This window comes from Miniopterus natalensis, chromosome 6 (genome assembly GCF_054644295.1).
Source record: "Miniopterus natalensis isolate mMinNat1 chromosome 6, mMinNat1.hap1, whole genome shotgun sequence".
In the NCBI taxonomy this organism is placed as follows: Eukaryota; Metazoa; Chordata; class Mammalia; order Chiroptera; family Miniopteridae; genus Miniopterus; species Miniopterus natalensis.
In genome coordinates, this window is record NC_142086.1 from 52,244,685 (window position 1) to 52,262,149 (window position 17,465).

A 17,465-nucleotide genomic window follows, 5' to 3' on the forward strand; every position below is an offset into this window, starting at 1 on the left:
AACTGATGAGCTTCTGGCAAAGTCTTTTCCTGTCAATAATATACCTGTAGTGGTAGTTGAAGAAAAAATCTCTGTATATTTCATAGTGATTCCTCTTTCCCTCCTCTTCAATGAGGGATCTTATTGAGTTCCTCATATTGAGAATCTGGCAGGGTTCCTACTAGAAGCCCACGAAAATGTGCCCCCTGCCCCCAACTATAGTTGTAAGGAGTTTCTCAGCTAGCTGATAAGACTTCAAGTAATTAATAAACATCAATTAATGGCTTTGTGGCTTCTGCTTCAGCTAAGCAGATCTCTACTATATCTCTCTGTATGAAGCCCTCTCTTCAGATTTTATGATGACCATTTGTCCTGCACCCTCTCTTTTCTGACAAATATAAAACAAGTTATTGATATTTCAGTTTGTCCAGCTTTTCTTTGATTTACGAGAGTTACAAACTTCTGAGCACTTCACATGTTAGAGTTAAACCAGAAGTTTCCTTAAAATATTTTTAAAGATTTTATAGAAGCAGATGTCTCAATTTCCATTTATTTGTGTTCCAATAGATGAAAAGTAGCTTTAAAAAATCACTAATGTTTCTTTCTTTCCCTCAAATTCTGTGAGCCCATGAACAGGTTAGCCATGGCATTTTTCCCTAACTGATAACCAAGGCTTGACATCACTACAAAATTCATTGCAGGGTGCTATAGTTCAAGAGCTATCCCATGATCTTCCCACCCAGGTGTTCTCAGCGGAATGCAAATGCTAAAATTTGGCTTCTTTCCAGGAACCCGATTAAGATAACTTCCAGCTCATCAAACTGAACAAAAATTATAATGGACATGTGACAATGGAAAATAGGAGGACATGGCATGAAAGAGGTAGGCCAGGAAATTTTATGTTGAAATCTGAGGGTTAGGCATCTTTGTACATAAAATATTTCTAAATAATTAGGTCATTAATATATAAAAATATAAAAGGACTTTGTCATTTCTAGATTTTCAACTTATTTATTATATTGATTATTTCTTTTAGGCTTTTATTTAGATATTTTTGTAAAAGCATTACAACATTGGCATATTTAAGAACCTCGGTGTCTTTCAAGGAAAACATTGGTAATATCAAAGATTCAGCTGAAAAATACTTCTAAAATTAGTTTATACAAAAATAAAAATATATACACCAAAAATGTGTGCACTTTTTGCCCCTTAGTAAATTTCCTAAATATTAACTTTCATTTCATATACACTTCACTTTAATAATTTATGTTTTTATTTTGTCATAAATTATCTCTGTCATTTGTGTCTTTGGAATGTTTAATTTTTTTTTAATGAAAAGCTTGGTGTTAACATTCTTTTACTCAAATAAATATTTATTTCATATGTTTAGTGAGATACTTCAACTGGTTTTGTATTTAAGACATCTTGCTGGCAAAGGGATCTTATGCTTTTCCAGCTTTAGTTAATAAGTACAAAGTTGTCTCACAAATAAATGGGAGATTAAGTCTATAGCATTTACTATGAATAACATAAACACACATAAAGAGAGAATTTAATGATTATTTGAGTCTTTAATCTCTTCAGTCTTAGTTGAGGGTGGGCTGAAATTCAACCATTTCTCCCCCAAGCACAAAGGACCACATGAAAGACTTGAGATCCTTCTTCCTAACACACTCTTTTGGTGCTAAAATAACAAAGACTAAGAATAAGTTTAGATTTAATCCCTTAAAAAATATAAAGGTTATAGAAAACTAGACAAGCATCTTATTATAAATTAAACATATTTTAAAGCCAAAGCTTTAAGAAAATTAAACACTCAAGGAATTTTTGCTTAACAATTATAGCTTATGAAAGCTTGCCTGCCATACATCTAAAAAGGTCTAGTTTTAGGTGGATTGAACTGGGACATCTGGAAAATTAGGTTGAGTTATTATGATAAAATGACAACTACTACAACAACAAAAATGTCCATTGGGCACAGTGATTTAAAAAGAAAACTGTATTTGAGTTGATTCAATAAGTCTAAATTTAGTAGATAACTCTATTGAGCAGAGTTTTAGGAGAATTAGATAGTTTATAACAGTGACATATAATTGGGACAATTCAGAAACAGAAATAAAATTGATTGCCTTGTGTAAATAAAACAAAACTATAGTGGATCTCTTTGGCAAGGGCACCAAAGAAATAAAATGGTCTCTGCCAAAATTAGAGTGAAACTGATCAAATATATTAATACATTTGAAGGAAGAATGTGCTAGTGGAGAGTGGGGAGAATTTGTTGGTCACTGGTCAGGGCTGAGGAATAAGAGAGAGGTACATTCTGGCTGCTGTGTCTCAGCTGTGTCTCAGCACATGCATATTCTGGCCCAAGATGAGTCTCTATATGATGCTTTCAGTGGGTATATTTTTATGGAGTTAGCTATAAGAAGATGAATGCATCAGGCTATCAAGTTATCCATCTATCTCCTATTTTTCTGCTATGCTATATTTACCTAGCAACATGGTAAATCTTATTTGGCATCCTCCAACAATAAGCCTATAGAAAAAAAATATGCATACCAGAAGCTTATCCAAGATAGTTGTACTTCTCATTAGAAGAGGTAGTACATTGTCTTTCAAATTTTCATGTATTGATCTCTGAGTGTTTGGTTAACCAAGAAATTGATCTTGTGCTGGCACATTAGTCTTCTAAGTTTTCAAGTTTGAGAGCAGCTCAGGTAATGCCATGCTGTGGGGAAACGGTGCCCTTCTACAGATGACACAAAAGCCCCAAATAAGGCCCATCTCTATAAGGAGCAACACTTTTACTGATCATCTTTTGAAACATATCCTTGGCACTACCACCCTTTTCCACCTTAGTACAAAGCACCATCAACTCTTATCTAGAACAACAGCCCCTAGACTTGGTCACTACAGTCTTTTCCCCACACAGCACACAACCAAAGTGATCATTTAAAATATGAAAAAAGAAAATCATTATGAGAGAAAAGAAAAAAATTCTTCTTTACAGCCTACTCCTTAACAATCAATCTCATCCCCTATCTTCCTGTTCTTGCTCATTTGTTCCAGCCTCTCTGATCTCCCTGCATTCCCTGCCTGAAAATATCTTTCTCTTCCAAATTCCTTTCTTATTCTTTTCAGATCTCTACTCAAAGGTCACCTCACCTAAGAGGCCTTAGAAGATGACTGTCCCATTTAATATAGCATTCCTTCCAACCCTGTCATTCTCTCTATATAGAACTTACCTTGCCTCATTTTTATGCAGAAACTTTCCACCACTCAACAAGTTATATGCTTATAGATGAATTGAAGATATTAGGTCCATGATAGTAGAGATACATTTTTGCTCACTAGTGCCTGGAATAAATCATAGATGGCACTCAGTATACTTTTTAAATGAATAGTTGCAAGAGAGAAATAGTATGTAATAACAAAAAGCTTATTTGATTAGATTCCAGGAATCTAATCCTTCTTTTGTCTTGTGACTCACGTTCAGCCGGTTACTAGTTCTCTACCTTTGTTGTTGTTTTTTATTTCTAAAATCAAATAATAATATCTCTATGTCTCAAATGCTATATGTGAAAAGGTTTTACAAGAGAGATTTGAACTAACAAGATGTGCAGGCTTACAAACAGGATAGGTGAGAAGTTTAGTGAGAAGAACACTGAATTCTGAATGTGAAATGCTGACTGTACGTCCTGATTCTCCAAATGGCTATCTCCATGACTTTGATTCAGTTACCCAACCCTTTTAAGCCTTATTTCTCTGATAAAAACAAACAAACAAAAAACACCACACATCTTTCTCAATAAAAATGTTTCATTCTTTTTAAAGAAATTATTTCTTGGTCATCAAGAAAAGCAATATAAGCAGCTAAGGATTTTTTTTTAATGAACTGTTTCTTCATAATTCATTCAGTCAGCAGTTATTTACTGAGCACCCACATGTGCCAAGCTCTGTTCTACATGTTTGGAATAAGTCAGGGCACAAAGTGGGCAAATATCCTGCCTTTATGTTGCTTACTTTCTAGTATGGAATAAAAAATAAACAATAAATAAGTGAATGAAATAGTATTTTGGAAGGTAGTGTATGTTATATAAACAAAATGGCATAGTAGGAAAGTGGGGCTTGAAAATATGTGCTATTTATAGGGAGTATCAAAATAAACAAGACCCTCCTTCCTCTTTGACAGTTGTATAGGCAGGTCCTCCAATGTCAGTGAGCATCTGAGTCTCTGAAGAATGTGTTACTATAAAACAGGGTGCTGGGCCACAGTTCCAGGTTTTCGTTTTCTTTTTTTTAAATCCTCACCCAAGGATATTTTTTCCATTGCTTTTCAGAAAGAGTAGAAGAGACAGAGACAGAGAGAGAAAGAGAGGAACATTGATGTGAGAGAGACACATCAATTGGTTGCTTCTTGCACGAGCACTGACCAGGGCCGGGGATCAAACCTGCAACCGAGGTACGTGCCCGGAGACCCTTGAGTCTGACCACTGAGCAAACCAGCTGGGGCACAACTCCAGGTTTTCTGATTCAGTAGGGCTTATATGGGGCTTGACAATTTGCATTTCTATTGCTGTGCTCTCAGGACCACACCTGGAGAACTACTAGGTTAGAACAATGCTTTCAAATTTAATATATTCATAAAGCCCCTTGAATTCTTGTTAAAATACAAGTTCTCATTAGGGGGACTTATGTGCGTCCCCAGATTCTGTATTTTTCTATACACTTCAATTGAGTAGTGAGGGTCTAGTCAGTGAAAAGAAACTACAAGTAAACATGCACAAAAGACATTATGAAATAAGTAGAAATATAGAAAACCCTTGAGGAAGGGATTGCATTTTCTTGAGTGGACATTGTGAGGGTGAGCAGAAGGAGCAGACTCAGTGCAGACTGGGCTGTGAGAGGTGAGGGGCCAAAAATAGATTGTCACCAGAAAGGGAAGTAAAGATAGTATGATTTAGGACAGGAATAACTTCAGGTAGTGATGAAGTCTAGGCCATGGTTGTGTGGGTTGATAATTGGAATGGAGTGGAAACTGGAGCTCCGTAAATTAAGATAGCCTAGAAACTGTGAGAATATATTGTAGACAGGTCATCAAAGGAGTAGTGGAATTTCTGAAGCATTGGCAGAAGTAAAGATGAAAATGAAGACAAATTACAAAGAAAATCTAAAGGTCAGTACATTGTCATGAACTTCAGTAAATCACTTTGATGGAAGAGATTTAGAAGACATGAGATTGTTGACTGATAGTAGGTAAACAATGATTTGAAAACAACAGTGTTGTGCAAGGACTATGTTGGTTTCTTTTCTTGGTCCTTTGAATGAAAAGGAGAATGTGTAGAAAGCTTTGCTTATACTGAGACCAATGGGCAAATGTGTTTTTTCAGAGAAAGAACAGTTAAGACAATTCAGCAAAGAGTAAAAGGAAAAAAGTCAAATATGAAGGGAAAGTTTGTTCAAAAGATGATGGTAAGTCAAAATACCACAATGGGGAAAAAAATCATATTAGTGGAGTGGAAATGGGAAAAAAGTAACAGAAATTAGTGAATGAGGGCCTTATGAGTTATCAACAACAAGGGAGTAGCAAAAAGAGTGAAAGAAAAAGAGATTATTAAAGGTAGAAAAAGCAATGAGGGGGAAAAAAGATAATTAGAGGAGAGTTTTTGAAGAAAGTGGTCCCAAATTTCCAAACTGGCCAACTCAAGCTTGTGAAGTTAAAACCTTGTGTATAAAGTCCTAGTTATGCTGAATGAAAATTATTGACTGTCCTCTCCAGGTTGTATTAATGGTAAAACTGATACCTGGTAACGTTTTTCCTCTTCAGATTCAGACTATTTTCCTAAATAACTAGTTTTAAGGGTCTCTTTTATAAGGCTTATTTATGCTTAAAAACCATTCTTACATAGAATTTATTGACAGTAAAAAAAGAAAAATCACATTGTAGAAATAATCCTACTCAACTCCACTATTGTCGAGTTGTTTTACCCTGGGTAGGTTACACAGCCTCTCTGTGCCTCAATTTCTTCATCTATAGACTAATGATAATTAGGGCTACTACCTACATACATGCTGACCCCATGCCAGGGGCTGTCTTCAGCCAGTTATACAATTGACTCATTTCTCAAAGCAAACCAGTAAGTAAGGTACTACTATTATCATGCTCATTTACACATGAGAAATCAGACACAAAGAGATTAAGTTAGCAGATCTAACAATTGGCAGAGAGAATTGATGAAGGCACACTGGCTCCCAAATACAGTTTCTTGAGCACTGTACTGCTATCCCTTGGTTAGCAATAGGTAATACTAGCAAATACCTCTTAAAGTGGTCTGAAGATTAATGAGTAAAATTAAATACGTCAAGTGCTTAAAACAGTTTCTGGCACATAGTAAGAATTCCATAAATAGGAGATATTCAGCTTGTTTATGCTCATTCTAAAAATGCAGGATCAAAAGTTGAGATCTTTTAAAATTAGTAATTGTAGTTTCTGTAATTATAATTGTAATTGTAGCTAATAAAAAAGTGCTAATTAAAACCACATGTCATTTTACATCTATTAAATTAGCAAAACTTAAAAATAAGAATATCCAAAGCTGGAATCTGGCAAAATATACCAGCACACACTTTTAAATAATCATGTTTCCCAGAAACTTAAAAAAAGTATATATCCTTTTATTTTCCACCCTCTCACTTCTTAGGGGGCAGCAGCAAAATCTTTATATAAGATAGTCCTTGTTTCAAATTCTCACTCAGGTGAGAGTGAAAATACAATAAAGTCCTTCCACTTACTTGTTAAGCCACCCTGGTTAAATTGGTTATCTCTCTGAGCATCATTTTCCTTATCTGCAAACGGGGGCTATTACTTAGCTTAAAAAAAAAGTATTTTATGACATAATGAATGTAAATACATGGCAGTTTGAATGGATTGAATATGTATTATTTTGCCTTCTTTCAATATTTGTCCCCTGGAACAATCCCGAGGATATAACACAAAGAAGGTGGCTATATGATATTTTAAATTTATAACAAAAATTACAACCAATCTAAATACTCAGTAAAGAAAGGATAAATGTGCTGAGTTGTGTTGATATGAGATCATTATGCAGTTACTTATATGATAAATGCAAAAAATACATGACACATGGAAATTCCGATGTCATTTATATAACGGATAAAACATTGAAATTATTGTATAATTATAATTTCTATATATAAAAAATTATCGACCTGGTTGCTGGTCTGATCCCTGCCCAATCCATGTGCCTCTGTCACATTGATGTTTTTCTCTTTCTCTTTCTTCTTTCTCTCTCTCCCTCCCCTCTCTCTTCCACTTTCTCTAAAATTAATGGAAAAATATCCTCAATCCCTGGGTGAATATCTAAAAAAAAGAAAAAAAGTATTATTGACCTAGAAAATGACATGGAAAACACAGTTTTAACTAGATTTTTCTTTGACGGCTTTCATTATTGTTGAGGACATGTCATTTTTTTAATAAATAACTTTTGATATCATTAATATCAAGTCACAAGTACTCTTACCTGAACATGTTTCATCTGAGATATCTAAAGTGCTCTGACATTTATGTGTTTGCTTGAGCTTAAAAGATCTTCCTTTATCTTTCACTTAAGTCAGATGATTCTAGGTCCAGATTTTCTACAGTAAAAACAAATACTTATAAACTTTGAATTTTTAAATTGATCATATATCCAGTATAAATATTAGTAAATGTTTACTGAACATATTGGATGGTTTTGCAGTTTACAATGAGGTTGAACTATTTCAGACATTATCATTTCCCTTTTTCTACTGCTCCTTGTCACCCCAAACAACATTATTTTTTTAAATATACTTAAATAGTACTTAATTAACAAAACTCCTTTAAAATGTGCTTAGCAACTCAGGTAAACTAATACTTAAAAACAATTTTCCTATAAAATCCAAAGTCCTATATTTTGCCACTTTTATATTTTTATTTTTGAGATGTTATTGTCACAATTTTTGACTTTTGCTGACAAAAATGCCCTAATTTTCCTTTGGCAGGGCAAAGCATGGGCTGGTTAAAGAAATGCTTTGTGATATTTACAGAGTTTTCAGGTACATTCTGTCTTCTCAAGAAGCAAAGAAATACAGAGCCTCTATGAAAGAGAGAAAAACTAAAAGAAAGGAAGAGAAGAGAAGTAGAGGGAAAATTAAGCTTTCCATTTTACAGCTTTGAAGGGGTCAAAGATGAAGAGGTAAAATTATATTTAAATTTTATGTAGAACAATAAGGTTGGACCTCAAGTGCCAGGTAGAAAGGCCAGCAGGGGATTCATAGGGTAATAATTAAAGTTTTTGCTCAGTGAGAAGACATGGTTTTACATGAGACTCTGCATGTAAGTGAGTCAGCACAAATGTAAAATCGAAGAGGGCCTATATTCACACCAGCACTAACTTGAACATAAGCCATTCATTCATATTTCAAGTGTTAGTGAAGAAATCTCAATGAAAGCCACATCAGCCTTGCACAGCCAGCGTGGCTCAGTGGCTGAGCATCGACCTGGGTTCCAGGCGATCCGGGTTCGATTCCTGGTCAGGGCACATACCCGAGTTGCGGGCTCGATCCCCAGTCGGGGGCGTGGAGGAGGCAGCCGACCAATGACTCTCTCATCGTTGATGTTTCTATCTCTCTCTCTCCCTCTCCCTTCCTCTCTCTGAAATCAATAAAGACATATTTTAAAAAAAAAAAAAAAGCCACATCAGCCTTTACAGGATACTAAAACATTAGCTTTGGGATAATTTAGATGCAAAGATTTATCCTATTGTACAGCATCAATTGAGATGCTGAAAAAATATCATTTTGACTAGAAGTTTTTTGATTGCTCATAATTTAGTTTGAAAATCCTGTCAAGCAGAAAGTTTTCATTCATTGCCTGAGATAACAGAAGTGTTAAAAATAATAAAGTGAAACATACATCTTATTAGTACTTTTTATTTAGAAGAGTTTATGGTATCATGGAAAAGTTGGAAGAAGGTGAGTTTTCTCATTGAGTAAATAATTCAATAAGTATACTATAATTAAGAAGTAAAAGGCACAGAATTTTTTTAAATCCTCACCTGAGGATATTTTCCCCACTGCTTTTCAGAGAGAATGGAAGGGAGAGAGAGAAACATCGGTGTGAGAGGAACACATTGATTGGTTGCCTCCCACACCAACCCGGACCCTTCAGTCCTTGGACTGATGCTCTAACCACTAAGCAAAACTGGCTAGGTCAAAAGGCACTATTAAATTCAGTTTGATATATATCAAATATAAAATGGATGTTTCACAGAACCAGAAAAAAAAACAAAACAACTAATGATGAATTTCAAATAAAATATTTAAAGCTTGATATTTTTAAGGAAGCTCTTGAGGAAATGTCAGAATATCAGGGTGGATATGTTAACTGCAATCAACAATCCTAAGGCATAAGATACCTAACTTTGAAGGCAAAAGTCTCTGTTGCAGTATTACCCATCATGAGTTTATGTGTAATATATTATTTACTTTAGTCTACACCACATCTTTAATAAAGGTTACATTAAAAAGCTATTCTAAGTAACCATGTAGCTTATTTAATTATCACATCATCTTTCAATTTTGTACTTCTTGCCTTAAAATGCTTTCTCAGTCTTAACATTATTATGATGCTGGTTTTGCCCTTAATTATGAAAGAGCTGCCCGGGTTAATGGAAAGTGAAAATGGGTGGTGACTGTTCAAGTTGGCAAATTAAGTTTGCTCATTTGAAACAAAAGAAAAGGGTACTGAAAATCTGAAAGCGGTAAGGGGATTTTGAGCCCTTACATTTCTCTTAAACTTATTGATCTTCTTTTGAACTTCTAAGAGTCTAATTCATAATAAAAGGGCAGTCCGGAATAAGTGGAGAATGGAAGGCAAACAATAAGAAGAGAATGGGCAATTAATTCTCTCCATCTAAATTATCCACAAATATTATGGCTTAAGGTAAAACAGAAATGTTAATAACTGTCATTACCAAAACCTTGACTAACCAATAAGTACACATCACCCCATGTCCACTTCTATCCGATTTTAAATGGAACAAAGTGACTTTCAGAGGTTGAGAAGTGCATAATTATATAGGCCAGAGTCTTTAGGCTTTGATCATAATTATAGTGCTTCATCCACCCATCACTTGCTGCTTGAGGACTAGTCTTTGCTGGGTTCTTTAAAGAAGATAGAAACCCTGTCAGGACAAATTTGAGCTGCAAAACAGCTGATCAGAAACTTGGCTCTCTTGAAACAGATTGAAAATTGCCACTTTAATCTCACAGTCCACTTGGCTTTTAAGTAAGGTGAGTACACAAAGTCTCTCTTTGGGAAGGCATGTGTCTGTTGTTCATACCGCTGGATACTGTTTTATGAGCTTCTATTGGGATATTAGGTTCAAGTTTGCTCGCTGCAGGTAGCAGTTCTCAAAATTGGGTCTGCAAACAAACAAATCATCTGGAGTGCTGGACAAAAATGTTAATTTTGCATTCCTTCTGCTGCTTATTGTCTGTTTTTCAAATGGAGGCATCAATGTAATTGTAAACCTAGAAATAACTGGGAACCTTACAGCTCCAGAAGGCCTGAAGTTGTTTTTCCAAGAGTGGTCCGAAAACTACATGAGTGAAAATTTTTGTTTTTGTTTACAATGCAATTCCAAAGCTTCACCTAGATTTATCAAATCATAGACTCAGGGTGTTGATGTCACATCTCTCTGAATTCCTGGCATCGGAAGTGAACAAGTATATTACTGTTTTCCTGAATCTGAATTTGGGCCTCACACTTTCAGCTACTAACTAAGAGTCAAATGTATCTCCATGTAAAGCATTCTGAGAAACTTTAACTGATGCTGTCAACAAAAATCACCCTTCCAATTTGCTGCCTCCAAGAGGGGTGCTTTTACAGTCTCCAGACAGCATGCCTGGGTATTTCTGTCCTTCCTCATACCTCATTGGGTTATTTCCATGCAGATTGCTCTACTTTGGATTTCCTGAGGTCTAGAACTGTATCTGACTCATAGCTTCTACCTTCCACACTCAGCACCAAATAAATAAATAAGTTCAGGGACTACCTTAAACAAACAAACAAACAAATAAACAAACAAATCAAGACAAAAAAATTAGTTTTAGTTTCCATAGCCACAATTTGGAGATTAAAAATCCTCTACCGGGTGAATTAGTTTCCTAATGCAACTATAACAAGTTACCACAAATTTACTGCTTAAACCAATACACATGTACTATTTTACAATTCTGTAGGTCAGACCTTCTCAGGCTTTTGGAGTCTGCCAGCCTTCCTGGGTTCACAATCTCCTTCCATTGTCAAAATCTGTGGAGTCTTTTCTCATTACATCACTCTGACTCTTTTCTGCTTCCTACTTCCATGTTTAAGGACTCTGGTGATTACAGTGGGTCCACAGGGATAATCCAAGATTATCTACCTATTTTAAGGCTAGCTGATTAGCAGTGTTAATTCCATCAGCAATCTTAATTCCCCTTTGTTGTGTAATCTAGCATATTTGCACGTTCTGGGATTAGGAAATGGCTATCGTTGGAGGCCTTTATTCTGCCAACCACACCTACCCACCTCCTAGGTGGATCAGAAACTTAATGTTTTGGAAAATACTTTCTTAACCATGAAGTCCTATGCAGATCTAATAGAATGTTATGTACTCTGGTAGAAATAGCATTGAACTGGGAGTCAAGAGACTTGAATTCCAGACCTTGTTCTGCTACTATTTTGCTGTGTGATTTTGAGCAAATCACTTAACCCCTCTAGGATTTAGGTTTCTCAACTCTAAAGTATAAGAATTGAGGGAGACAAGACAAGATCATGCCAAAACCCATAATGACCTTTGTCCTTAATTTAAAGATGATATAAAGCAAAATGGAATGTAAGGTATGCCTACATGAAGACACAATTGTTGCTGGCAAAGAATCCCCATTCTGCTGGTATGCCATCCACACAATAGTAGGACTGAGCAAATAGACTAAGGAAATGAATTTCACAGTTTACGTGGGTTTATATTTAATTCTCAAAGTCTAATTTCTGGTAGTACATCAGAGTTTCTTATCGCTACATACTTTATGAGAAATCTTTGATTTAGTGATTTCATGAAGGTCACATAATTAGTTGAAACCATTATCCAGATCTTTTGACAAGTCCTATGCACACAGAGCTAACACACTTCCCTGCCTCTCTGCCATTTGAATACACTCACAGCTCAGGAGCAGTAGACAGAATTGTAACACGGAATCTTTTTAGCTAGCTACAAGTTGCCATAAAGATCTTTAAAAACTTATTCTTGTAAAAATTGTAAGGATTTAAAGCAGCTCTTTCTTGGTCACAGCTGGTGGCTACATTAGTTGCTGTTGATAAATTATACCTTCATATTTCTTTATGAAATAATTATTCCTGCCCTCTGCCTTGCCTCATTTCAAGTATAAACAACATACACAAACTGCAGCATGTAGACTCATTCAGATAGAGAAACTTAGTGATTATGGAGATGGCTAGAATTAAAAAATCGGCCTTACTATAAACTGGTTTGCTTATTGCAATGGATGGATATATCCTTTATCTCACATCAGAAATTACATTGTGTTATTATTTGTTATATCCATTTTAGAAGTCTTCTTTTGCACACAACACTATGGGCATATATTTATTTTTGGATTTGCCATGGTTCTGGCAGAAAAAAAGAGCACTTGAACAAAGAGTAAATGAAATGACTATTTATCAAGGGATAAGAGATTTGATAGGCCTTTTTGGAGCTAACAGTGGCTAGGAATGGTTACCACCCCTAAGCTTGAAGGAGAGGGAAAGTAGGGGGCAGTTACTTGAACTGAAGACACCTGGACCTGTGGCAAAGGCCTCTCACAGGACTTACAGCCTTTAGTAGAAAATCCAGCAGGGAGGGGGCCAGGGAAACATATATCCCAACTTCACTCTCCTTGTATCCTTCAATCTCCTGCTAGAGGTTCCCAGTGGTTAAACACAAGAGAAACCGAAGGGGAAAGGAACTGTCAATGGGATATTTAGAAGTTCACTTTCTGGGGCACAGAACCAGAAGGAGAAGAATGGGAGGCAGATGTAAAGAGGCAAGAGGAGGACACCCGACCCAGAACCACATATGCCTGTACGTGATTTTAAGGTAATGATCTTCTGCTCTAGGTTCACCGTCATTACCCTTCCTTTTGGGATACATTTAGAAAGAACAGTTGATAAAGTTGACCTTTAAGCAAAAATAAAAAGTATAAAATTCACAATCAATATGTAATTGGCACAGGAAATACTTCTTACTCATCCACACAGTACTTTAACAGTTTCAGCTTCTTTTGAAAGAATTTAATCTTTTAATATTAGTTGGTTAAAAAACATATTTTGAAAACTGGATGGTGATTCTGAAAACTAACGGGATTCAAGGACACCCAAATTATAACCCCGAAAATATATGAACAAGGTTTAGCTTCTAAAATGATAAATTTTTAGTACTTGCCTAATAAGAAATAAACAAATAGAACTTATTTTATGAAGTTTTTATTATAAGGAAATAGTAATTTACTCATTGGCTCTTATTTATTGATCTTGCATAATTTCATCTATGCTTCGATATTTTTGTTAGAATTAAGTGAGCAATAAAATGACAAGATGTAATTTTGTCACCTCTTCTTTGAAATGGTCAATGTCATCAAAGGGGAAATCTAAGCTTTGTAGTCGAAGGACTTTTTTGATTTTCAGAGAAGTTTTTGCAAAGACTGAAGTAAATTAGCATCAACATCAGAGAAAAACAAAATGCACAGTATGTCAATATATTCAGACAGAAAAAAACAGGGAGTTAAATCTCAATTTTAACTATGATAATGATTATCATTTCATACTTTAAATGTATGAAATACTTTAAAATTGGCTTTTGGGGAATGGCATTAATAATCAGTAATAGATGATAATAGCATCTCTCATTTATTCTGTTTTGTTACAAAAGTAAATTCGTGCATTAAGGTAGCTTGGAGTTAAAAATAACAAGGTATTTTTCTTTCTGTTTTTGAAAATTCTTTCTTGTGACTTCTCTCTAAAGACAAGGTCAGGAAAAAGACAAATTTAACTATGTAGATGATTATGATTATAGAATGATTAAATTTGGTCTATCTTAAAATAGGCTTTGTAAAATGAGAACTACAAGAGTTGTCTGTTTAGAAAAACCAACTCAAACCCATTCACTCATTAGGCATCGAAGGAAATACAGTGTGATATTTGCTTTGACAATGTATGGTATCATAGATTACTTACAGTAATCTATTTTTCACTTATTCATTCATTCACTTACTCACTAAGTAATAAAAGGAAAGTAGTAATAATTCAGTCCCTAAAATATGTGACAAGACAGTTAAAATATTTGAGAAAAATATGTTATTAAATATATAAGTACTGTAGAGTTAAATAAACATTGCAGCTACATTTTATTCATTTTTATATTTCCAGTGTCTTGCACAGAGTAGATGCTCAGCCAACAAATATTTTTCTGCCCTTTAGCTTATTTGCCAGGTAAATATCATTACAAATGGGAAGTACATAATCTTGCCTAAAGCAATTTATTAAGCAAACATTCCCTGACCACTCTGCACTGCAATCTCAAAGCTCCCCAACACACCTCCCTCCTTTCCCCAAAGTGGCACTCACCATGATCAAACCTCAGGCCAAATTTAAACTTATTTAAAAATGCTATTATTATTTTGAATTTCACAATCTGTCAAAAACAGATAATTGCCCAATGAACTAACAGTTTGTTGGAACAGCATGAAAAGCAATTTCCTCATTTATTTATATTTACAAGTTTCTCTCATCAATAACTAGAAATGTCTCTAGACCAGCCATTTTCAACCTTGTTCATCTCATGACACACATAAACTAATTAGTAAAATTCTGTGGCACACCAAAAATATATTGTTTGCAGATATGACCAAAAAATAGGTATCATTTTGATGCATTCTCATCTGATGGTCACTGTGTTGGCTCCGGTCATTTTTTTATTTGACAATGTAATGGAAAAGAGGTCAATGCCCCTGACTAAATAGTCAGGTATAGCACATTTTAAAATTCTTGCGGCACACCAGTGTGCCTACTACAGAGACGTTCAGGAATATTAACCTGTGGGCTGCTAATCAATAGAGAAAGTTTCTTCTAGAGCTTAGGTAGATTCAAGTACCTACTTTAAAAAAGATGCCCTCCAGGAAAGCATTGTACAACTAGTGTTTCACTAGCATATGCTCTTAGAAATATTATTTCAAAGATTTTTAGTGAATAGAAACTTTTGAGACTGAAAAAAATTTTGAGATGTAAAAAATCTTTGGTGTTTTGCACTTTATCAACCCAATCTCCAACTCCAGCTAAATCTAATTTTCAAGTTATCCAAGAACATAAACTCCTGAGAGAGCAAGACAGGCACCAAACACCATCCACATTTCACATTTTTCCCTCTCCTTCCTTGTTTCCCTTTCCCCCCTCTTTTTCTTTCCTCTCTCCACCATTCCATTTACCTTTCTGCCTTACTTTTCCTCTTCTGCTTTTTCACACAGCCTACCAGAAACCTCAAAACAAGAGAAGCAAAGCCTAGATAGTCCACATTACTGTTCCACATGGTGACAAATCATATTAATGAAAAAAGATCACACATCTTCCATAATTGCCTGGGCAATGCGACAGTAGCTGAACTCTGCCCAGGGAGCCTGCTTACTTCTGGTCTGAGGCTCCAATAGGCAAGGATAGTGAATGACATGTTAACCCCTTGGTAACCCTACTGTTTTCAACACTCAGAGGTTCTCTCTTATTAGTCTTATAAAATAAAGTACAAAATTCCAACATCAAATCTCATGCTGTTGAATGAACATCACACTGCTACATACGGCTTAAATATCTCCCATAACTTTATGACTGGAAAAACACTGTTCAGATTTCATTTACCAGTTTAAAAATAGCAAACTCTAATTTGAAACACACACACACACATCGTGCATGCTCACTAATATTCCTTCTTAGTGCTAGGCAAATGTTTCTTTCTATAAACATAAATAAAATTCAGTATAATCATAAGTTTTACAAGTCAGATTTGTCAAAAGGTGATGTTTGTTATGAAACAAATTAAGAAGGAAATATTCCTTAGAGCCAAAATGACAAGTCATAATCTCCTTGATATAATAACAATGGCTTATTTATCTGTTTTTAATAAATCAAAAGTATTCTGTGTTTATTTTGACTTGGAGATCATCCATGGATGATCCCTATCCAATGAAATGTCTTCTTCTTGGGTGGGTGAGTGCTGAGTAAGACAAATAACAGATTTTAAGCATCTTAAAATCATGTGATATTTCTTTTAAGAAACCGTGGGAAATTGTCTTCAGACTTAGACACTTTGTCCATTCAGACAGAAACCAAAAAAGAAAATTTTAAAAAAAGATGCCCACAGACCACTTTAAGTCCACAGAAAGTCCAAAATAATATCCCTGTGCTCATAAACAAGGAGGGGCTGCTCTTTGAACAGGGCAGAAACACTCCAAATATACAAGTCACTCCAGTTAAGTTCTGATAGAAGTTCTGTCACGTTTAAACTCACCGCTGGATGTAAGGGTCGGGACAGTACTGTAGGGTGGCACACCGTGAAGTTTCAAAATTCATTTCCTCCAATGCCCTTTGGTATCAACAAATGGAGAAGAATTATATAACATATACACATACACCTGTGTATATAGACGGAAAGCCCGGAGGCTAAAAGCAAGAGGGTCAACTCCTATCAGACATAGAAGTTTAGACACTTTCCCCCTTCACACATTTGCAAAGAGGCGGAGCATTTCTTGATTTTAGCCAATGAGATTCATCAAGTAACTAAAACATCAGAAACAGTCAAATCTTACCAGCTGGGCATCCTCTCTAAAGATGTTCTTCCCCCTCTACCAGGCTTTAGAGTCCTTGACGTATAGTGGCCACGCTTGTTGGCAACTCGAAGGCATCTCTGAACTTCTGGTCTCTCTGGTGATTGGATGCTGGCATGAATGGCATCAGAGTTTAATTTCAGCAGCCTGGGCTTTTATAACAGAACCGAGCTGATGAGTGTCCACCCTGCTCCAGCTAATTAACATTTCCTTGTATCTGCATACTGATTTGATTTGAGGACTTCTGTAGCTGCTCTGGAGCTAAATATTTTACAGAGCTGCTTAGGAAGGGTTTTTGTTTTTTTTTTATCTCCACCTCCCCCCAACCCCCACCCTTCTTCATTCTCCCTTTCAGCCAACCGCCTGTTGTGGCCACAATCTCAAATAGCAAAGACAGGGAAATTCCTTGATTATATTTAACCTAGAACTCACTCTTCCTCTCAACTAAGAGAGAGAGATATCCATTCCCCTTAGAAGTTTCGCCTGCCCCAAATAAAAGAAAATAACCTTTGTTGAGTTTTTAAAATATCCTA

At 35.5% G+C, this 17,465-nt stretch overlaps 1 protein-coding gene across 4 annotated transcripts in view; it reads right to left on the reverse strand.

The window, feature by feature from the left end:
* The window catches only part of TP63 (tumor protein p63), a 202,582-nt gene extending 185,442 nt beyond the window's left edge, over positions 1-17,140 (reverse strand). For 3 of the 4 annotated variants that reach the window (XM_087818246.1, XM_087818245.1, XM_087818247.1), the window contains exon 1: positions 16,617-16,693. In XM_087818246.1, coding sequence (XP_087674372.1) covers positions 16,617-16,678 — 62 coding nt within the window. In that variant the 5' untranslated portion in view covers positions 16,679-16,693. Of the gene's footprint in view, positions 1-16,616; positions 16,694-16,914 lie in introns of those variants that run through there. The other variant, XM_016200060.2, reaches the window with a different exon arrangement.
* Positions 17,141-17,465: the final 325 nt, after the last annotated feature.